General features: G+C 41.4%; 1 protein-coding gene across 1 annotated transcript in view; it reads right to left on the bottom strand.

Annotated features, from left to right (window-relative positions):
* The window catches only part of CYTH3 (cytohesin 3), a 55,638-nt gene extending 31,344 nt beyond the window's left edge, over nucleotides 1-24,294 (bottom strand). The window contains exons 1-4 of the mRNA XM_046666527.1: nucleotides 24,170-24,294; nucleotides 10,899-11,097; nucleotides 8,114-8,200; nucleotides 5,400-5,460 (exon numbers count right to left, since the gene is read on the bottom strand). Of these exons, the coding sequence (XP_046522483.1) occupies nucleotides 5,400-5,460; nucleotides 8,114-8,200; nucleotides 10,899-11,097; nucleotides 24,170-24,294 (472 nt within the window). The remainder of the gene's footprint in view (nucleotides 1-5,399; nucleotides 5,461-8,113; nucleotides 8,201-10,898; nucleotides 11,098-24,169) is intronic.
* Between the last annotated feature and the right edge of the window lie 211 nt (nucleotides 24,295-24,505).

Genomic DNA, 24,505 nt, shown 5'->3' with positions numbered 1-24,505 from the left:
CAAATTTTACACACACACAATCTGCCATAAATTAATCAGCAGTTCTGTCTTCCCCTAGGAGAAGTTGTAACGTTCCACAGATAGGAACCGTGGCCAGAAACTCTCTGTTTTAGTCACTACATGTCAAAGGTGATAATTTAACAAATTACCCCTTCCACAAAAATTTGATAATAGGAGATAAAACCGAGTTCAAATCATCACATGCAGATGACTCAGATCTGCTTACTTTTGGCTACCCAGTCCTAACGGAAACTGATGTCTCGTCCTTTTATTAATAATCATTACTAACATTTTTGTTATGCTATGGAGCTGTGGTTTAACCCAAATAAAAATAACACCTACCTTGTAACACTGCAAAAACTGGTGATTTAAACTGTTAAATTAGCTTGAGTTCCTAGAGACTACTGAAGTAATACGATTATACAAAGAACGAAATGGAAGGCTGTGGGCCCTCGGTAGCTGTGCCCCTGGGTCTCATTACCACTCAAGAACTATTTGCCCTCAGTGCGGTGATAAGGCAGAGTCCAAACGGCTAACGGGGCCAGTCCTACATCAGCCACACTGGGGGCCAGATCACTAAGGTACTACGATTACACTGCAGGGGTGGCCCTCCTGCCAGGGGCATGGAAGAACAGAGAGCACCTCAGTGGAAAGACACAGCAAGAAGCTCTGAAGAGGCCTGAGTTTCCCAAGAGCAGGAAGTGCCCTGGATCCACCGCTCATCACCTGAGAACATTCTGTCATTTCCCCTCATGATGTTCACCTCTATTTGTCCCAGGACACCACTGTTGGACCAGCCTTCTTGGATTAAGTGAAATACCCCTTTTAGACAAACAAAAACTCAAGAGTTTGCCACCAGCACATCATCATTAAGGGAAATTCTGAAACAACTAACTTCAATCAAGAGAAAAGACTCAAGAGGGGAGGGGTGAGATGCAAGAGGGAAAGTCGAGCACAGATTGACAGAAGGAACCCTAAAGAAAAAGTGACTATTTAAAATAATAATGTCTCATAGAATAAAAAAAAGAGAACTAAAACACCCAACACACTAGCACGTAAATAGAAAGAGAAATAATTTGCTCTAAAGTTCTTAGACTACTGAGCAGGAGGGCACAAATGATTAACTTTAGACTTGGCAAGTTAAGAACGTATATAAAAATTTCTAGGCTAAGCAGGAAAAGAATGGGAATGGAGTTCAAAATGCCCAAACTGGGAAAGGGGAAAAAAAAATCATCAATTCAAAGAAAGACAAGAAAAGAGAAACAGAAAACCTGTTAGATGTGTCAACTATACCTCAATAAAGCTGAAATTAAAAAAAGAAAAGCTGTTAGACACACAAAAGCAAAATATGAAAGTAGGAAAAAAATCCAAATACACTGATTTTCACCGTGCTAAAGAACGAGTCTACAATACTTTGCAGTTCCTCGGATGGTCCAGAAGGGGGGTCTATTTTCCACCACTGAACCGGGACTGGCTTTGGGACTTCCTCTGACCTAGAGAACATGGCAGAAGAGACACTGTGCAGATCCTGAGCCCAGGCCCCAAGACGCCTTGCATCTCTGCTATCTTGGAACCCTGAGACCAGTGTACTCTGAAGCAGCCCGGGCCAGCAACCCTACTGTGGAAAGAAACCACACGCAGAAAGAGTCCCAGACATGCCAGCTATTGCAGCCACCTCCACTAAGGCCCCGGACATGCGAGATCATCTGGGAGGGGCTCCGCCCTGGCTGACCTGCCAGCCCAATGCATCCACACGAGTGGCCCCAGACAAGAGCAGTCCATGAACCACCAGCCAACTCCCAGAATTGTGAGAGACAACAGACCAGTGTGGAATCAAGCCAATGACTTTGGGATGCTTTGTTACGCGGTCATAAATAACTGAGACATTTACAGTGAACACACGTGGAAAAGGGGACCAAGTTTAAAAACCTGGACGTAAAAAAATGAACAACAAAACTGAACCAAATGCTCTTTACAAGAGGCACATTTAAAATCTAAGAATCCCTAACGATTGAAGGTAAGGCAGAGAGCAATACAGCAGACAAACTCTTACCAAAAGAAAGCTGGGCCCGTTCCAATAACACCAGCAAAACGGAACACGGATAAAGAAAGGCACTGGGTAAGGACATACTGCTCAAATAACCACACAATTAACAAGTCTGAAGTTATATGCGTCTAACAAAATAGCTTCAAAACACATAAAGCAAAAATTGAGCGGTACATGTAAAAATGGAATTTTCCCATGAAAGGCAAAAAAAAAAAAGGGAAAGCTATGGATTTGACTAACACAATTAACCAGCTTGAACTAATGAACGCAATACGCTTCCTCAATTTTAAGATGAACATTTTTTCCACATTTCACGTCTGAAATCAGTTGTGACATATATAGGTCACTGCCTTCCGATCTGGGAACATGTTTATTACTGCCAGAGGCACAACTGAACTGCTACGCGTTGATGCTTCCGTTAAAAATACAATTTAAGGACCATCTGAAGAAGGAATATGAGCCTGGTTATTACTCCAAACCTTTCCTTGACACCTTGTGGTAAGATCAAGGAAGTCCTAGCATAAAAACCTCCAGAACTTGAAAAAAAACCCCAGAGATAATAAAGCAGCACTCTTTTACGAAATGCTCCGTTACTCATGCCTTCGGTGGCATAGAGGCCAACACTGCACAGAAAAACACAAATACGAACTCTTGAGTAGGAGAGCGATTGTAAAGAAGTTTTGGGAATATCCAAAACGTATTTCGTTCATATTTCACTTTTTATATGTATGCACAATAAACAGTAAAGCCTATAAAAAAAAATCAATGTTTAAATAAGTTCCAAGAACTCTTCCAACCAGTATAAATAAATTCTAAGTGAGAAGCAATCATTACGTCTGGCTTAATTGGCGGCTTTTGTTTTTTCTTAGTGGAACATAAAATAAAGACGCGTCTTAGAATTGATGGAGGCATAGATTCAATCAGATCACTGATTCCAACAGCTGTGCAGTACACATTCTTTCTGAGGGCATGTGGGACATTGATGCGAACTGACTGCACGCTGGTCCATTAAAAAAAGTCTTAATAAATCTCACAGGACTAGGGGGTGGACATAGTGAGCTGAGCCGGCTTTGCTCAGCGTCTGCGGGTGCCTTCCTGCAGAGAAGAGGTCAGAAGGCTCTTCTGCACTTAGGTTTCTAAAGACGGGCTGGCTCTACCAAAAGGACGCGCTGCACAAGATTCCAAAGAAGGAAGGGAGGCAGAGCTCCCCATCTTGCCTTTTCAATAATGTTCCTGGGTGGCTCCAGCTTGGCATCCTGGGCAGCAAGGATGTGAAAGCTGAGGGTTTTCTGGAAGAGCATCCTTGTGTTCATTCCTTAGCTTCCTAGGAATTCAGAGGGTTTTGCAGCAACAGTGGCTCTGTGATTCAGACTTGTGGACCCTGTGCTGGCTGGGGACACACAGGGAACTCAATGGCTCCAGGGCCTGCCTCAGAGCACTTCCTTTATGACTCAGTTCTGGAGACCCAGGCCAGAGCCGACCCCTCTGGCGGTTCCAGGGCCCTGGAATGCACCCACTCCTTGAATTGCGTGACCCCTTCCCACTCCAGACCATCAGCCTGCTTCACGTTTCTTGTGTAGAACTCCCACCGAAACAACCGGTGTCATAAAGACCACATTCTCTGACTACAGAATGATTAGGCTAGAAAGCAACCAAAACAGTGACCAGAAAAACCCATCTGTTTGGAAATTAAGAAACACAACTCTAAATAACTCCTTGGTTAAAGAAGACATGGTAAATTATAAAATTCTGAGAAGAGAATGATGATGAAAAGACTACACAGCAATACTTGAGAGCTACAGCTCTAAAGATACTTAGAAATTCACAACTTAAAATGCTTCTTTTAGAAAAGAATCAAGGGGCCGGCCCCGTGGCCGAGTGGTTCAGTTCGTGCGCTCCGCTTCAGTGGCCCAGGGTTTCGCCAGTTCAGATCCTGGGCACAGACCTCAAGCCCTGTTAAGGTCGCATCCCACATAGCAGAATTAGAAGGACCTACGACTAGAATATACAACTATGTACTGGGGGGGCTTTGGGAAGAAGGAAAAAAAAAAAAAAGATCGGCAACTGATGTTAGCTCAGGGCCAATCTAAAAAAAAAAAAAAAAAGGAAAAGAATCAAGTGGAAAATGATAAGCTAAGCATTCACTTCAAAAAAATTAGAAAAAATAACACTTTAAACCCAAAGGAGAAAGAAAATAACAGAAAAGAAATTCATTTTTAAAATACAATAAAGTGCAGCCAGTTTGGAAAACAATTTGGCGGTTCCTCAAAAAGTTAAACACAAAGTTTGCATATGACCCAGCAATTCCTCTTCTAGGTATTTACCCGAGAGAACTGAAAACAGATGTCCACGCAACAACTGGTACATGAATGTTCACAGCAGCTTTATTCCCAACAGCCAAAAAGTGGAAACAGCCCAAACATCTGTTAAGACATGAACAGATACGCAAGCGTGGTCTATCCACACAAGGGAATATTATTCAGCCTTAAAAAAGAATGCGGTACCGATACATGCTTGAAAACATTATGCTAAGTGACAGAAGCCAGCCACAAAAGACCACATAGAGTATGATTCCATTTATAGGAAATGGCCAGAACAGGCCCAGAACAGACAAAATAAATTTGTGGTGACAGAAATCAGAAGAGCGGTTAATCTAAGGGGTGGAGGCTACTGAATGAAAGAGGCACAAGAGAGCCTTCTGTGGTATTGCAAATGGTCTATATTTCATGCGGGTGGCAGCTACACAAGCGTGTGTCTGCGTACAGTATGCATAGAGTATATGTAAAACAGCTTGAGTTCTACGCCCGCTTAACGTTTGGGCATCGTATTCATTGCCCCTAAAAGTCTACTTCTGGGTAAGTGATCCCTTTCAATCCTGGCTAGAGAAAAGGAAGACTTTCCGGAAAAAGACACTGAAACAGCATTTTAAGAACCTGCCGCACAGTAACAGAACCGATGCTCATCCACTGAGGCTGACCTCAGGACCATCCGGTCTGAGGAACAAACGTAAGACTGTCTCACTGCCACGTGCATCTTACGTCCTATGGCTTTACAATGCAAAGCACGGAGGAAGGGGCATGAAGCCACAGCAGCGTTATAAGGGACATGGGGCAGGAGGATTTTTTTTTTCTTCCCTTTTAGAGCAATTACACACTACACAATAACATACTTGGAAGATCTAAAATCCATCGATTATTAAGCACCCCATAATTTTACATCCTGTTAAGAAACAAAAAGCACTAGACTACCAAATCTAGTTTTAAGATGCCAACTGCAAGATGCATCCCGATTTCAGCAAGGTTAAAAGGGTGCCCCTCAGAACCAACGACATACAGCTACAAAGAACGCTTACCTGACAGAGGAATAGCATGCCTTAACTCAAAGTTGCCTTCAGAGCAGATGAAAAAACGCTGCTAACTGTTGTAGAAGATGATACCTTTGAAAACGACCGCTGTTACTCTCCCAAAGTCTCCTTCCACCTTAGGGAGGCACATCTGTCACCAGACGATAAGAATTTTTTGCACAATACGAAGATGACAATTAGCAATAAAATTAGCAATAAATTAAGAATCAGAGCGGTCATTGCAAGTTTTTTAAATAACTGCTTCGTCTTTACACTCATATGGTGCTGTACCCAGATGTAAACATCCTCTTGACGACCAACGTGCCAACGCACAGTTGTCACCCTTCCTGTTTGGTGACATAGCCAACCACCACCGAGTGACAGGAGGACTTCCGCAGTGGCACATCTAACTGAAGGCAGTGGTAAAGGGCAATTTATTCCCCAGCTCCATCCAGCAAAACTACACAGCCAAAGACTTCGCCAGCTCTCTGGAACCCACATCAGAAGTGTGTTATTTGAATCACTGAATCTAGCTCATTTTCTATGGCAGTTTATCATGACGCGGGCTACAGGCCTGCTCCATTGGCATCACTTGTAGCTACTTGTGAAAACAGGGTTCCTAGGCCCTACACCAGGCCTATCAAGTCAGACCCCCTGGATTTTAACAGGCATCCCAAACGGTTTTACTGAACACTGAGACTTGAGAACCACTGATAAAATGTAGCTACGAATACGTCAATCCTTAACTCAAATCATGAATGCAACATATTAACTATAGAGGTAACATGACAGTCACTAGCAGCCTGGATCCTGCAGCCACACCACCTGTTTCAAAGCTCGTCTCTGCCACTTATTAGCTGTGTGACTTCGGGCAACCCACCTTCCTGAACCTGTTTCCTTACCTAGAAAGTAGGATCATAATATACACTACTACTAAGGGGCTGGCCCCGTGGCCGAGTGGTTAAGTTCGCGCGCTCCGCTGCAGGCGGCCCAGTGTTTCGTCGGTTCGAATCCTGGGCGCGGACATGGCACTGCTTGTCAGACCACGCTGAGGCAGCGTCCCACATGCCACAACTAGAGGAACCCACAACGAAGAATACACAACTATGTACTGGGGGGCTTTGGGGAGAAAAAGGAAAAAATAAAATCTTTAAAAAAAAAAAAAAAAATAATAATATACACTACTACGTCCAAAAGCTAATCAAAATCTAACGCTCTTCTTGGATGTTACTGAAATTTAAAAATCAATATTGTATCTTAATACAGATTAAAGCAAGAAGCATTTAAAGATCTTGAAAATACACGTTTTCATCTCAATCATGAAAAATTAATACTGAACACTGAGACTTTCTGCCCTACATAACCGAAAGACAGAGCAAAATAAACCACTTTTGACATCCAGGCTGTTTAACTGATTTTTTTCACAGCTACAAGTTGTGGTTGGGGGCGGAGAGGGGACAGCTTCACACGAATAAAAATGGCGTGAAGAGAGGTTGGCGGTTCCTCGCACTCGGATCCAGCAACCACACTCCTAGGAATTCACCCAAGGGAGCCGAAAACTTATGTCCACACAGAAACCTGCACACAGATGTTTAAAGCAGCTTTATTCATTATCGCCAAAAACCAGAAGCAATCAAGATGTCTTTGGTAGGTGAATGAATACGTAAACTGTGGTCCGTCCAGACAGTGGATTATTACTGAGCGCTAAAAGGAAATCAGCTGTCAAGCCGTGGAAAGGCATGGATGGGCCTTGGGTGCACATGACTAAGTGAAAAGAAGCCATTCTGAAAAGGTTTCACAATATGATTCCAACTATATGACGTTCTGGAAAAGGCACAACTATGGAGACAGTAAAAGGATCAGTGGCTGCCAGGGGTTCAGGGGGACAGGGGGAGGGAGGAACAGGTGAGCACGGGATTTTCAGGGCAGTGAGTCTATTCCGTAGGATACTGTAATGGTGGATACGTGTTATTACGCACGTGTCAAAACCCAGAGAACCACACAGCACGAAGACTGAATTCTATTGTAAACTATGGACTTTAGACAACAATAACCTAGCAATACCAGTTCATCAGTTGTGACAAACGTACCCCACTAATGCAGCATGTTAATAATAGGGAAACCGTGACACAGAGGAGAGCATATGGGAACTCTGGACTATCTGCTCAATTTTTTTTTATGTAAATCTAAAACTGTTGTAGAAAATAAAGTCTATTAATAATGTTTCAGGGTTTTTTTCTGAGGAAGATTAGCCCTGAGCTAACATCTGCTGCCAATCCTCCTCTTTTTGCTGAGGAAGACTGGCCCTGAGCTCAGATCGGTGCCCATCTTCCTCTACTTTACATGCGGGATGCCTCCCACAGCATGGCTTGCCAAGCAGCGCCATGTCCACACCCAGGATCCGAACCGGCGGACCCCGGGGCACCCGAAGCAGAACGTTCAAACTTAACTGCTGCGCCATCGGCCAGCCCCATATTAATAATATTTTTTAAAATAGAGATAATGAAATCCAAAGCTCCCAAATAGTTCTCTGAAAACAATTTTGTGACAGCCAGCTCTAGCAACCGAATCAACCCAAACTTCCAACGAGTCCTTTTGAAGAACAGACAGAAGATGAAAGAGGCTCCTTAACAGATCTCAAACGAGATTTTCAACCATGATGTCAGAAAAATGTCACCTAAATTTTAGGATTAGATTTTATTCTCTCCATTTAAATTATTTACAAAAACTTTGCGCTTGAGACCTTCATTAAGCTGGGAAGATAAAAACGTTTTGGCAACCAATTTGCTGTAGCCATAGGTAAATTCTGGCTAAAAAAAAAAATGCATGAAATTTGAACCAGTAAGCACGCCGTTGGTGTCCCCTAAAGAAACCCTCAGGGCATATGTTCGTCCTTTTTTTCCAGTTCATTCCACTAGCTCTGAAGAATCTGACACACCTCAGATATCACCTGAAGCAGAGGTCCCCAGGCTTAGGAACGCAGCATTTCTTCTTCGAGAGCATCTTTAACTATACACCTTCCAGAAAGAAACGGATGGGTATAACTGCCTTCAGCAGTAGATTCATCACACTTAAATATGCTTAAATGGCAAAAAAAAAAAAAAAAAAAAAAGGGGGGGGGAGAGAGGGGCAATGATTTAAACTTTTGTAAAACTTGAAGTCTGATATCCTCATCTAAGTCTTCAATTTGAGGTTTGATTACAAAATGGGCAAATATTCTAGAATTTCTTCTCAATTTCCTTTCTAAGTGAAGTTTTGGCAGTACTCGCTAATATCAAATCGTCTCTCTTTCCTGCTTAAAACACACACAGCTTCCCCCTGGCGCTCAGAAGAAAAGCCAGCCTCCTCACCGGGCCCTGCCCCTACCAGGCCCTGAGCAGGACCCACTCTCCCTAGCTCCCAGCTCACTCCAGCCACCCCCAGGTCCCTCTGCTGGCTCCCCTCCTCTCCTCAGCTCAAATGTGGCCTTCGCCGTCACCCTGTCTAAAGGAGCCACAGCCCCTGCACAATCGCTTTTATAAGACATCACTGTTTTTTACTTGTTCTTAGCACCTGGCGTTCTCAAAAGCACCAGGAAGCAATTAGAACAGCGACTAAACGTATGTGCTCTGGAGTCGCACTGCTGGCCTTGTTTCATGGCTCTGCCACTTCATGAGCTGTGTGATACTGGACTTCTGTTCTTCTCTTTTCTCACTGAAAAAAAAAAACTGTTGTATTTTTAATTGTGGTTTAAAAAACACACAACATAAAATTTATCATCTTAATCATTTTTTTTTTTTTTATTGAGGAAGATTAGCCCTGAGCTAACATCTGCTGCCAATCCTCCTCTTTTTGCTGAGGGAGACTGGCCCTGAGCTAATATCCGTGCCCATCTTCCTCCACTTTATATGTGGGACGCCTACCACAGCATGGCGTGCCAAGCAGTGCCATGTCCGCACCCGGGATCCGAACCAGCGAACCCCAGGCCGCCCGAAGCGGAACGTGCGCACTTAACCGCTGCGCCACCGGGCCGGCCCCTGTCTTACTCGTTTTTAAGTGTACGGGTCAGCAGTGTTAAGTATATTCACATTGTTGGGCAAAAGACCTCCAGAACTTTGGCATCTTGTAAAACCGAGACTCTGGACCCATCGAGCAACAACTCCCCATTTGCCCTCTCCCAGCCCCTCGCAACCACCATTCTACTGCGTCTATGAGTACGACTGCTTTAGATACCGTATATAAATAGAATTATACAATATTTGTCTTTTTTGTCACTGGTTTATTTCACTCGTCCTCAAGTTTCATCGATGTCGTAGCCTGTGTGACATGCATCGTTTCCTTCAAGGTTAAATAATATTCTGTGTGTGTATATATCACATTTTCTTTATCCAGTCACCTGTTGATGGGCATCTGGGTTGCTTCCACCTCTTGGCCATAGTGAATAATGCCGCAATGAACACGGGTGTGCAAACGTCTGTCTGAGTCTCTGTTTTCAATTCTTTTGACTATATACCCAGAAACGGAACTGCTGGATCACGTGGTAGTTCTACTTTTAATATTTTGAAGAACCTGTCTATTGTTTTCCCCAGCAGCTGCGCCGTTTTACATTCCCACCAACAGTGCACAAGGGCTCCAATTTCTCCACACATTTTTCTCACCTTTAATAGGTATGATCACATTAACTACTTCATCAGATTGTCGTTCACAGAAGTAGTGCGTGTTAAATTATCATCTCGATGATTTGTTGTTTAGTAGATGTCTCCTCCTACTAGAATATAAACTCCCAAGGACAGGGTTCTTGTCTGTCTTGTTCATGACTGAATTCTCAGCGCTAAAAGCTGTGACTGACACAGAGTAGGTGCTCAAAAATATTTGCTGAATTATCAGAGTACCAGAACGTAGGTTTTTCATGAAAGCTGCTCAAAGGATGAGAGGTATCTGTTTATTTGTTTGTTAATTCTTTAGCAAAGAGCTCTTTCAAACATTTTCACGGTCTTAGTGGATTCCTGAAAATACGTCCCACCATCTACTGTCATGTAGTGTAGAAAAGAGATTTTGGGGAGGGGGTTAAAAGTACCTCTCCCAGCATTTGAATAAGATTTCCACAATTTTGTGTCCAATCATTTTAAAGTCAAGAGGGCCTTAATGACACTAGTGCCCAGCATTCAAAGGTCTACAACACAATGAGGCGGCCTGATTCCACTCTTTGCAATACAACCTCAATGCCTCTTTTGCCACTGTCTATAGAAAAAATTTAATCTCCTTGGCCCTTAACCCTGGGAGCCTTGAGAATCCACGGTCTAGGAGGTACCGTTCCTAAGTGTGACTATGTCGCTGTCTTTGTGTTCTTCTCTTTGGGTCCCTGAATACACGGTCTTGTCCACTCTTCTCCCAGATTCCTTAGTTAGCTCAGGATTCCACCCAAACAGAAAATAAGCATTGTTCCTGAAAGGCCAGCAAAGCAAGACCCTATCATGGTGGCCCGACACGGAGGACAGATCACTCTCCTGGAATGGCCTCCCAGCTCACCCCCGGGTACCCCGCTCCACACTCTCTCGGAGCTGCACTGCCAAACACACGAGTCTGGACATGGGAGCTCTTCTTGGCAGCCTGTGAGGACGGCTTACGGAACGCGAGGAAGGAGCAGAGAGTGACACAGCCCCTCTCCGTGGAGTAGTGACGGGACCTTCTTAGAAGTGTTTTGATTCCAAGTGTTTGGAAGGCCCATCTGGGACCACACACATAAGAAAAAAGCCAATCAAAGGTGTCAAGTGTACTGATACCTGCAACTCTGAAAGGACGAAAAAGTAAGATGGGCTGATGGAAGGGAGATGGAGAAACTGATAGAAATGGTTAAGAGCAGAACCTGGGTGGTGGGCTTAAGCAGGCGCTGTAGAATTCCTCAACTTTTCTGTAGACTTTTTGGAGACTTTTCATAAAAAAGGTTGAAAACATTTTTGAAAATTTGAAACAAAAAACACATTTTTAAAAGCTTCATTATTAGAGAGCTCTACAGATTTCTAAACCATTTTTAATGGCGTTCTCCCTTAATTTTCTGTATAAGGAATGCTTTACAAAAAAATAGCGCTCTTATTTTCTCCTCAAATATGACTAGGCATTCCTAAATAACCGATGCCAAATCTGGCCCTTCAGAACCATACAGACTGGTGTAATCTTCAAGAGAAGCACACAGTTTCAGCCCTGGAGCCCTAGGAGCTGGTGCCTATTGGTCCTCCTGGCATGCTATGGCCTAGGAGTGACTTCGAAGCTAAACCAATTGAGCACACCCTAACAAAATCATAGGAAAAGATTAAAGAGATTAATAAGTATTGAGCAACGATAACTTGCTAGTTCAAGACACAAGTAGAATCTATAAGGTCTACTGTTTCCTTCTTTTTTTTTTTTTTTGAGGAAGATTAGCTCTGAGCTAACATTTGCTGCCAATCCTCCTCTTTTTTGCTGAGGAAGACTGGCCCTGAGCTAACATCCGTGCCCATCTTCCTCTGCTTTATATGTGGGACGCCTGCCACAGCATGGCTTGATGACTGGTGCCATGTCTGCACCCGGGATCCTAATCAGTGAACCCCAGGCCGCCAAAGCAGAAGGTGCGAACTTAACTGCGGCGCCACCAGGCTGACGCCTACTGTTTCCTTCTTATCAAACCTGAAGGATGCATAAGGTTGACGAGATTTCTCACAGTAATATAAAATCACCACTTATTAAAAAAACTGATTTAAGACTAACATGGACCACTGAGCACTGACTCTGTGAAATGCTGGGCTTTCTCACCACTCCAGGCAAGGAGCTGCCTAGTCATACTATTAGCATAGAGACGACAGTAGTTTCTTCTCTTGATTTGGATCATCTTTGGACAAAAGAGTAAGGTCCTTTCAGTAAGTTAAAAAATGACAAATTTTGGGGCCAGCCTGGTGGTGTACTGGTTAAGTGCACACGCTCTGCTTCGGTGGCCTGGGGTTCACAGGTTCAGATCCCAAGCGCAGACCTACACACCGCTCATCAAGCCATGCTGTGGCAGCGTCCCACATACAAAACAGAGGAAGACTGGCACAGATGTGAGCTCAGCAACAATCCTCCTCAAGCAAAAAGAGGAAAACTGGCAACAGATGTTCACTCAGGGCCAGTCTTCCTCACCAAAAAAAAAAAAAAAAGGACAAATTTTTAAAACATACCCCACTCTACACAAAACTACAGAGTTATTTTCCACGTGAAGAAAATAGGCTGAGACGCTCCTCTTCCTTTGAGAGGAATTATATCTGTTACTTCAAGTATTTTGAAAGAGAAATGATAGGAATTTAGAACACCACTTCCCAAAACAGGGAACCTGAATCAATGAAGAAAATCCCGGAGGGACACACACAACCAGAAAGTTCTTCTGGATTATTCCTTGAACTCCAATGGACCAAGAGCAGAAGACGCTCCACAGTCGAAAGGGGCGCTCGCTAGTCAAAAAGAGTACAGAGAATTGCCCTGAAAGAAATGAGGACAAAGAGGACAGGCTGAAAAAGGTTTTTTTTTTTCTTCAAATGGCTGAAAACTTCCCAATTTTGGCAAAAAACACAGACCTACAAACTCAAGAAACTGAGCAAAGGCCAAACAGGATAAACCCAGAGATCGATACTAAGAAACATCATGCATACACTTCTGAAGAAAAGAAGTTTGAACTCAGCCAGAGAAAATGACACCTTACCCATAAGAGAAGAAAAATTCAAATGACTGGGTTTCTCATCAGAACCCCTAACAGCCAGAGGAAGTAACACATTTTTCAAGTGAAGAAAGGAAAGAACCGTTGACCCCGAATCATATCTGGAGAAATTATCCTTTAGGAATGGAGGGGAAATTTAGACATTCTAAGATGAAGGAAAACTAAGAGAATTTGTCACCAGCGGACCTGCCTGAAAAGAAGTTTTCTAAAGAGAAAGGAAATTGTAACAGAAATCTTGGAATATTAGAAAAGAAAGAGGAAAAACAGAAGGCGTGAAAACACGGCTAAGTACAATAAACTTTCCTTCTCTTCCTGAGTTTTCTAAATTGTAGTTGAGACAAAAATTAGAACAGTATCTCATATAGTTCTCAACGCATACTGGAAAAATATTCAGGAAAATTGTATTCTAAATTGAAGAAGGTAAGGGACATAAAGGGAGGTAAGGTTTCTATGTTGCATTTGAAGTGGTAAAATGATGACACCACTAAACTGCAATTATATGAATATTTAATGACATATTTCATATATACAACATACATACATACATGCATTCACATACACACACATATAGCAACCACTAAAAAGCTATACAAAGAGATACATTCGAAAACAATACGGATATGTCAAACCAGAATTCTAAAAAATGTTCAAGTAACTCCTAGGAAATAGAAAAAAGAGAAATGAACAGAGAGGACAAACAGAAAACAAAAAAATGAAATGGCAGGCTTAAGCCGTAATATATCAATAATCACCTTAAACGTAAAAGGTCTAAATACACCAATTAAAATACAAAGATTGGTAGAAGAGATTTTTTAAAAAGACCCAACTACATGCTGTCTATAAGAAACTCACTTCAATGACTCCACTCATACGAGGAGTTTAAAAATGTAGACAAAGGGAAGAGATTAGTGGCTACTAGGGGAAAGGTGGGGTGGGGGGTGGGCACAAAGGGTGAAGGGGTGCACCTCCAACATGACTGACAAACAATAATGTACAACTGAAATTTCACAAGATTGTAACCTATCATTAATGCAATAAAAATTTTTTAAAAAATGGAAGGAACAGACGCAGCACTAAAAAAAAATAATAATAATGGCTAACATTTACTGACAATTTACTATGTGCCAAGACAGTTTTGATCTTTACACATATCCTTTTTTTCTTTTTTTTGGTGAGGAAGATTGTCTCTGAGCTAACATCTGTGCCAATCTTCCTCTATTTTGCATGTGGGACACCTCCACAGCATGACTTCATGAGCGGTGTGTAGGTCCACACCCGGGATCTGAAGCAGCAAACCCAGGGCCGCCAAAGCTGAGCTCACGAACTTAACCACTATGCCATTGGGCTGGCCCCTGCACAGATTAAATCTTTTAATCTCTAAAGCAGTATTTTAAGATAAGTACTATTACTATCTCTATTTAGAGATAAGCACTCAGTAAGTGACATAGTAAATGTAATAATAATAATTATGATTATGTTAATTCTTCAGTTTGGGACTGTACATTTTTATCAACTCAAAAACACAGCTCTGACTACAAATCAGAAATTGTACACTAAACATAATTCACCATAATGCTACCATACAGAGGCAATTAATATTTCTAGTCAACCTCCTTACTGAGGGCATGCCATGGAGGCAGTCATCCCAAAGCCGTGAAGTGCATGATGCTGTGTTGGAGATAATTGCTAGAAAATTCAGGTCTAATTTAAGAATTTTAAATATTGACCCGGTGGCTCAAATCCTTCTACCGTCCATGAGTAAAGTAGTCCACTATATTCACAAATACATCAAGTTATACTGCAAGACTTTCCTTTTCACACATTGTAAGTTAAGTAACTGTGGCATCTTAAAACTGGTAAAGCAAAAAGAGGACCGTCTCAGTACCAGGTGGGCTCTGCAGCTAGAAGAGGTTGTTATCGTATTTTCTAGATTTACTATACTTAATGTTTACTTCAGGAGGAAGCACAGGTGTGGGAAAAGGACGTGTGGTTAGTGAACAGAGAAGGAAAAAGACCAAAGGATCCACCGTCACTGAATTGTGGTCCTACTGTGCACCTGGGAGGCATTCAGCACTTTGTACAGATTCAGAGCTGTGCTCCGGGTCAGCCCATCTGGTTCCAACCCTGCCTCTGACTCTACCAGAGTGATCCTGGGCAACCTGCTTAAACCGGCGCTGTCCCACCGAAGCTGAATATGAGACCCAAGTAATTTTAACTCTTCTGGTAGCCATGTTAAGGAAAGTTGAAGAAACAAGTGAAATGAACTTTAATAACGTATTTAACTTAAGCCAATATACACAAAATGTTATTTCAACATACAATCAATGTAAAACAATATTAATGAGATAGTTTACATTCTTTTAATTTGTACTAAGTCCTTGAAATCCTGTGTGCTTCACCCAAACATCCCAGTTCAGACAAGCCACATTTCAGTTGCTCAACTGCCAGACGTGCTAGTGGCTACTGTATTGAACAACACAGGCTTAAACTTCTGCCTCAGTTTTCCTATCTGTAAAATGTGCATAAAACTACCTGTCTGGGGGTGGGGAGTGAATTGGGTGAAGGCGGTCAAAATGGACAAGCTTCCAGTCATGAAAGAAATAAGTCCTGGAGATGGAATGCACAGCATGGTGACTCTAGTTAATAATACTGTGCCGTATATTTGAAAGTTGCTACAACAGTAAATCTTAAAAGTTCTCATCACAAGATAAAAATATTTTGTAACTGTGTATGGTGATGGATGTTAACTGGACCTATCGTGGTGATCATCTCACAATATATACAAATATTGAATCATTATGTTGTATACCTGAAGCTAATATAGTGTTATTTGTCAATTATACCTCAATAAAAAAAATAAAGATAACATAAAAGAAAAATTGAAAAGAAGAAACTCACTTCAAATACAACGGTACGTGTAGATTGAAAGTGAAAGGAAAGGAAAAGATATATCATGTAAACATTAACCAAAAGAAAGCAGAAGTGGGTATATTAATATCAAATGAGCAAAGAAAATTACCAGAGACATTACATAATGATAAAAGAATCAATCCATCAAGAAGACAGCAATTCTAAGTGTATATGCACCAAACAACAGAGCTGCAAAAATGTGGCTCCAACAACATCAGAACTAAAAGGAGAGAGAAATTGGGGACCAGCCCTGTGGCACAGTGGTCAAGTTCACGCACTCCACTTGGGCAGCCTGGGTTTGCAGGTTCAGATCCTGGGCGCAGACCTAGCACCACTCTTCAGGCCACATCGAGGCAGCAGCCCACATAAAACAGAGGAAGTTTGACACGCATGTTAGTTCAGCAACAATCTTTCTCAAGCAAAAAAAGAAGATGATTGGCAACAGGTGTTAGTTCAGGGCCAATCTTCCTCACCAAATAAACAAATAAAGGGAGATATAAATTAAAAATTATAGTCGGAGACTTCAATGCCCTTCTCTCAATAATTAATAGAACTAGACGGAAAAATCAGCAAGGATATAGAAAAACTCAAAATAATCTTCAACCAACAAATCTAACTGACATTATAGAACACAGCACCCAACACAGCACAATACCCATTCTTTTCATGAGCCCACAGAACATTACAGTAGGTTGAATAACGGTCCCCAAAGATATCCAGGTCCTAACTGCTCTAATTTATGAACGTTACCTCACACATCAAAGGGACTTTGTAGATATGAGTAAGAATCTTGTGATGGGGAGATTATCCTTGATTATGGGCATTGGAGAGCTAAATGTAATTACAAGAGTCCTTGTAAGAGGGAGGCAAGAAAGATTTGACACAGAAGGAGGCAACGTGATGACCGAAGCAAGATGCTAGGCTTTGAAGATGGAGAAAGGGATCATTAGCCAAGGGGTGCAGCTCCAGAAGTTGGAAAAGGCAAGAAAATGGGTTCTCTCCCCAGCCTCTGGAGGGAGCACAGCCCAGCCAACACCTCAATAGGGCCCAGTGAGCCCGATTCCAGACTTCTGACCTGCAGAACTGTGCAAGAACAAGCATGTTTTGTCTTAAGTCACAAAGGTGGCAGTGATTTGTTAGAAAAGCTATGGGAAATGGACAGATTTGGGTTCCTGGAAGTAGGGTGCAGCTCTAACAAATTTCTAAAAATGTGACGATGACTTTGAACTGAATGATAGAAAAGGCCTAGATTGCCTTAAAGGGAAATGTGGATGTTACAGACTCCGCCACTGAGGACTCAGGAAGGGAGCAACACAGCAGAGAAAGTCTATTGTCTTGGAGAATATCTAAATCGTCATAAACACACTGTTGGTGGAAAAAAATGGACATTAAATGTACTCTTAGGAAACGAGGTATATGTTTTTTTGAAACCATTTATATACTGACAGAAAGCACAGCTGAATTATGTCCCACAGTTGTGTGGAAAACAGAACTTGAAAGTGATGAACTTAGATACTGAACTGACGTGATTTCCAAGCAAACTGCACCGTTAAGAGGTGTGGTCTGGTTTCTTCTTGGGGCTTATAGTAAAATGCAAGAGGAAAGAGATAAATTGAGAGAAAAACTGTTATGCAAAAAGGAATCAGAACTCAATGATTTGAGAGATTCTCAGCCTATTCAGATTGTAAAAGACGATAAAGTTAGGAGATTCATTGTCAGGAAAGCATGCGCTAAAGAAAAAGCCAAGGGTGTGACTGGCCACTGTCTTCCTAGTGCTTTGGAAGAGATAAAAGGACATAATATCATTCACACAGAAGGCTCTGTGAAGAGATTAGGCCTGTCACTCATGGATTCCTTCACCCATCTAGGCAGAAGCCAGGAATAGAGACGAAATTGCATGGAACAGATGTACGGAGGGCCCTCTTGTCTAATGGAATGAATCTGTGTGAAGCACACAGGAGACACACAGGTTTTTGAGAATGTTATACCAGCAGGGACACTGCCAGCCTGGAAGGAAAACAAGAGAGGACAAAGTGAAAGAAAGCTGTCAGACCCCAATATCCTCCAGACAGGAAATAAGCTGATAAAAACTACTCATCTGCAAACACGTGCTGCCCTCAAGAAAAAGGAAAGATGACTCTGAGGGCAAAGCGCTGGGCATAGAGGGTAAAGGCTCAAGCCAGAGGATTACTCCTAGGGCTTGAAATCTAATGGAGCGTGCTGGCTGGATTTTGAAATTGCTAGTGATTCCTCCCTCCCTCCCTCCCTTCTCCTCTCCTCCCCTCCTCTTCTTCTTCCCTCCCTTTCGCTTTTCTCATTTTGGGGACGGGAATGTCTCTAACTGTTATCCTACGCCTGCCCCACCATCATATCTGGGGAACAGATAACCTGTTTCCTAATTTTATAGATCTACAAATGGAGAAAAACTTTGTCTCATCCAAAGCTGGTTGAGATGATGAGATTTAGGACTTTTGAGACGACGATATTTAGATGAGATTTTCCCCTTGGATTTGATGCTATAAAGGGTCGGGACGTTTGAGGATGTTGGGACGGGGTGAATGTGTTTTTGCATGTGGGATAGATGTGAATCTTTAGTAGGCTGAATAATGGCTCCCCAAAGATATCCAGGATCTAATACAAATTAAACTAACACAAACAAATACTAAGATAGACAATATTCTGATGCATAAAACAAACCTCAATAAATCTAAAAGAACTGAAATCATACATGGCATGTTCTCTGACCACAATGGAATCAAACTAGAAATCAGTAACAGAAAGATAACAGGAAAGTTTCCAAATGTGGAGAAACTAAACACACTTCTAATTAATCCATGAGATAAACAGGAAATCGCAAAGGAAATGAAAAACATACATTGAACTGAGTGAAAATGAAAATACAACACATCAAAGTTTGTGGGGCATCATTAAAGCAATGCTGAGAGGGAAATTTATAGCGCTAAAATATATTAGAAAAGAGGAAGTATATCAAATCAATAATCTGAGTTCCCATCTCAAAAAAACTAAAAAAGGAACAGTAAAATAAACCTAAAGCAGGCAGAAAGAAGGAAATAATGAAGAGCAGAAGTCAACAAAATTGAAAACAGAAAAACAAAAGAGAAATATCAATGAAAACAAAAAGCTGGTTCCTTAAAAAGATAGATAAAATTGACAACTCTCTAACAAGATAAAATGAGAAAAGATGGAAATTACCAAGATGAGGAATGAAACCAAGGATACCACTACAGCCCCTGGAGACATCAACAGGATAAAGAAATACTATAAACAACTACACTAAGATGAAATTCACCGATTCCTTAAAGAGTAAAAACTACCACCACTCATCCAAATGAAATACTCTGAAGAGCTTAAAATATTTAAGGAAATAGAATTTGTATTTTACAACTCCCAAAAAAGAAATCTCCAAGTATACATGGTTTCACTGGAGAAGTCTACCAAACATTTAAAGAAGAATTAACACCAATTTTACATAATCTTTTCCAGAAAATAGAAGAGAAGGTAACACTTCCCAATTCTTTTTATGAAGCCAGTTTTTACCCTAACACCAAAATGAGGCAGATAGAACCAAAAAAGTAAATTACTAACCAATATCTCATGAATATTGATGAAAAAGTCCCGAAGAAAATATGAGCAAATAGAATTCAGCAACATAAGGCATACCTCATTTTATCACACTTCACTTTACTGCCCTTCGCAGATATTGCATTGACGGTAAGACCCTCCACCAGGAGAAAGATGACAACTTGCTAAAGGCTCAGATGATGGTTAGCACTTTTTAGCAATAAAGTACTTTTTAATTAAGGTATGTACATTTTTTTAGACATAACACTGTTATGCACTTAGTAGACTATAGTGTAAATATAACTTTTATACACACTGGGAAACCAAAAACTTTGTGACTCACTTCACTGTGATATTTGCTTTATTACAGGTTTGGAACTGTACCCGCAATCTCTCTGAGGTATGCCTGTATTTTAAAAATTATTCATTAAAACCAAGTGGCGTTGACTCCAGGGATAAAAAGCTGGCTCAATAGTCCAGAATCAATCAATGCAATCCAACATATTAACAGGCTAAAGAAGAAATATCACATGATCATACCGGGAGATACACAAAAGCGTTGGAAAAAATCCAACACCCGTTCACGATTAAAATCTCTCAGACACTAAGAACAGAGGGGCACTTCCTCAAACTGATAAGGAATATCGACAAAACACCCACAGCTAACATTGTACTTAAAGGTGAAAGACCTCAAATATTGGGAACAGGGCAAGGATTTCTCTCTCACCATTGCTATTCAACATCTTACCGGACGTTCCAGCCAGTGAAATCAAACGAGAAAAGGAAAGAAAGAGCATACACATCTCAAGGAAGAAACGAAAGTCTCCCTATTTGCAGATTACACGACAGTCTACATAGAAAATCCCAAAGAACGTAACAAAAAACCTCCAAACCTAAAAACTGCAGAATACAACGTCAACATATAAAAGTCAACTGTGTTTCTATAAACTAGCAATGGACATGTGGCAACCATGACTTCACATGAACGATAAGATGACACAGAACCATACACATACATTGTTTCCAACGTCAATCTCCTGATTTTGATACTGTATTACAGTTACACGAGATGTAACCGATGGGAGAAAACGAACCAAAGGGCAAGTGGGACCTCTGTCCTACTATCTTTGCAACTTCCTGTGAATCTATAATGAGTTCAAAATTTAAAGTTAAAAAAAGAAAATTTACATCATCTCAGGGAAAAACCCATGTTTTCTATACCCTGGTGACCAGAGAGAAGGAAGTGGTATAACATCCCTGATCTCCAATGGCACGGGTCCCGAGAGCCATCCCAGGGAAAGCTGGCAGGGGGACTGAGAAGAGCCCTGGGTTCAAGGGCAGAAAACTCCGGTCCCTCCCGCCAGGGTGCTCCTCACAGCCTCTGAAAGGGAAGGGATCAGTCAGAGTGCTAATGAAACACCAGCCAGACTTTCAAGGACACTTCTGTCAAGGTTCGTCTTCACTGAGTGATCATGGCTCCTCATTCTGAAACTGTGACACTCAGTGGGAACGAGCAGGTAACGCCTAACCATCGTCTCTGTGCTGCACAAGGCCAGTGCCTTGCTCTCTTCATCTCCATCTCTGACACAGTATGATACCCGCCACCTGGAGGGCTCATTAACATGTTAACACCCAGGGAAGATTCGGCCCAGCAAATGTTACCAGGAAGTGCTGACTCTCACCCTGAACCAATTTATATTTATACTACAGTAATTCATTATAATAAGGAAATGTTCCACATTTGGGGTGGTGATCTTTATCCAACAACACAGCTAATAGGACAAAACAACATTTTAAGAAGTAGTTTCACATGACACTCTGGTGGGCCTGTTCATAACAGTCAATGAGTCAGTAATAAATTTTACATGAACTGAACACTTGCTGGCAGCCTTTATTGACAGACAAGTAATTCTCTCCATTATTTGAAGTAAGCAAAAGTAAATAAGAGTATTTCACTACTTCTCCACTTAAACGGAGATTAGGTACTTACACACAAATTAATTCTCCAGATTTGCAAGAACAGATAACGTGTACAGCCACAGCAGTCAAATCACTGAAACCTGAGACAGACTCAAATACTCTTTTCAGTTTCCATACATACAGTTCTCAATGACTCACAACTCTACCTTATTCACTCATTTTTAAAATTTGTCTATTACACAAAAAAGCAAAAGTTCACGCTCATGCAGAAAAAGGAAGTGAGAAGCAAGAGAAAAGAAAAAGCAGCTACAACCTCACCACACAGATAACCAGTCAACATTTCAGATTCGATCCTTCCAGAATACACACAGAATACACAGTAAGCAATAAAAACAAAACTCTCAAATATCATAGGACCAAGCGATGTCTTTTATATCAAAACTAGATTTCTTAGGTCACAATTTAATCTCAATCCTTCTGAGTTTATTTTAAATCAAAACTCACTCCCAAAGGGAAAAGACTACACTCATTCATGCAAAAATTAATCAAAATAGCAAGATCTAACAGAGAAAGAATGACTAGCTTTCACGCATCCACTTAATTTCAAATGTCTAAATTTTAACCCAATTTTCAAACTTTCCACACTTAGTTTACAAAGTGTTTAAAGTTGTTTTACACTACTGTAACTCCAGCCTTCGCAAGGAGTGAACAGTCAGTACCATGTCAGGTAAAGGTGGGCCTCTTTCCTCACACAGAGGCCTATGCCCTTGACTTTAATTTCTCTTTTCCTCCAAAACCTTGCTCCCTAAACCACACCCTCTTTCTTTTATCTTTAACTCTTCTCTTCCTACCAGCTTCTTTCCATCAATCTATAAACGTGTTCAAATCTCCCCCAGCCCACCCGCTTTAGCCCACACTCCTTTAGAACTAGCGCACACTCTCTTCTCTCATATAGTCTGTCACAGTAGTCTGTGCTTCCACTCTGCTTCTTAAACAAAGACAGAGATGATCTGCACACTACTGACCGCTGAGAAGATTGAGTCAGTAGGTACCAGACTGAAGAGTATTGAAGCTCTAACAACAACAGTGTGGAACTAAAACAAAAATAGGTAGAAAAATCAATGGAATAGAATATAGAGCCTAAAAACAGAACGCATATAAAAAATATTTGAAAGACTAGTCTCCTCAACAAACGGTGCTGGGACAACTGGATCTCCACATGCAAAAGAATGAAGGTGAGCCCCTATCTCATGGCATATACAAAAGTTTACTCAAAATGGATCGATGAGCTAAATTTAAGAGCTAAAAACCATGAAACTCTTAGAAGAAAACAGGGGAGTAAATCTTCATGACCCTGGGTTTGGCAATGTATTCTTAGATATGACACCAAAAGCATAAGCAACAAGAACAACAAAACAGATAAATTGGACTTCATCGAAATTAAAACCTTTTGTGCAAAGGACATTACCAAGAAAGTGAAAAGAGGAGCTACAGAATGGGAGAAAATATTTGCAAATAATATATCTGATACAGATCTAGTATCCAGAACACATGAAGAACTCTTGCAACTCAACAACGAACTCAGTTAAAAAATTCAACGCACTTGAACAGACATTTCTCCAAAGATATACAAATACCTAACAAGCACAGGAAAATGACGCTCAGTATCATTAGTCATTCGGAAATGCAAATCAAAACCACGAGACTGCACTTTATACCCACCAGGATAGATATATAATTTTTTTTAAAGAACACTAACAAGCGTTGGCAAGGATGTGGAGAAACTGGAACCTTCCTGCATCGCTGGTGGGAGTGTAAGACGGTTTAGTTGCTCTAGAAAACAGGCTAGCAGTTTCTCAAAAAGTTCAACACAGAATGACCCTATGACCCAGCAATTCCACTCTAGGTATATACCCAAAAGAATGGAAAACAGGTATTCAAACAAATACCTGCACACAAATGTTCATAGCAGCATTATGTACAACAGACAAAAGGTGGAAACAACCCAAACATCCATCGACGGATGAACGATGAATAAGCTGTGGTATATCCATACAATGAAATATTATTTGGCAAAAAAAACAGAACTACTGATGTGGAAGTCAGAGCCACCAGAACACGCAGCACACAAGGCTGGCTCCCAAAACCATCCTAAACCATTGGTTAACTCATCATTTATTCAATAAAATCTCTAATATTAACAAAATCTGAATTATAAGATCAATCAAGATGACACAGTATTCCTTATGTCATACTATCCAACAAGACGTGTGCATATTCATCATCACGTATCCAATGAATTGTTCACAGAAATCACCCTGGGTGCAAAAATCAAGCTATGGGGTAAGCCCCGTCCAAACAGGGCCTATATCACTACGAAGCTCGCAACAAATTAGGAAGTGGAGAAAGTTTACACTGAAAATATTATTCAAAAAGGAAAAATAAGGGTGATTTTGTCTCTAAGCAAAGAAAATTTGAAATGTTCATCACTAGGTGGCCCAGAATATCAACCTCTGTCACCAGCTTGACAAATGCTGCCTCAACAAAGAGGGCGTATTTTTAAAAAGGCAACGTATCTGTGACTGGCTCTAAGCGTGAAGAATGGGACAGGTCTCCATCTAAATAAAGATCCAGGGTTCATCCCATACCCACCACACACCCACACCTGCAAACACAGTCCCCAACGGCCTGGCCGGAAAGCAGGGCGGACACCTCCTCATTCCTTGCCAGGAAGCCCGGACCGCAGCTCAGCCTTAAGCAGACTCGATGCAGCTGTATAACATCTGGCATTCCGCTTCCCATTCACAAACACTAAAAGGTAGAACACTTGAGGAATTTAATGTTACATGGGGGTGGGGAAGTAGCGGAGTGCTATTTTAGGGCAAAACAGGCAAAGCAGGGTGGAATCCATGTGGTTTTTATTTCACAGTCCAGGAAGGAAGGCGAGGTCGGCAGTCTGGGCTGAGAAGCCCCCCCACAGGTTCCCCCAGCTCCTCCACGG

This window comes from Equus quagga, chromosome 7, assembly GCF_021613505.1.
Source record: "Equus quagga isolate Etosha38 chromosome 7, UCLA_HA_Equagga_1.0, whole genome shotgun sequence".
Taxonomy (NCBI): domain Eukaryota; kingdom Metazoa; phylum Chordata; class Mammalia; order Perissodactyla; family Equidae; genus Equus; species Equus quagga.
This window is presented reverse-complemented; position numbering and strand designations above follow the sequence as displayed.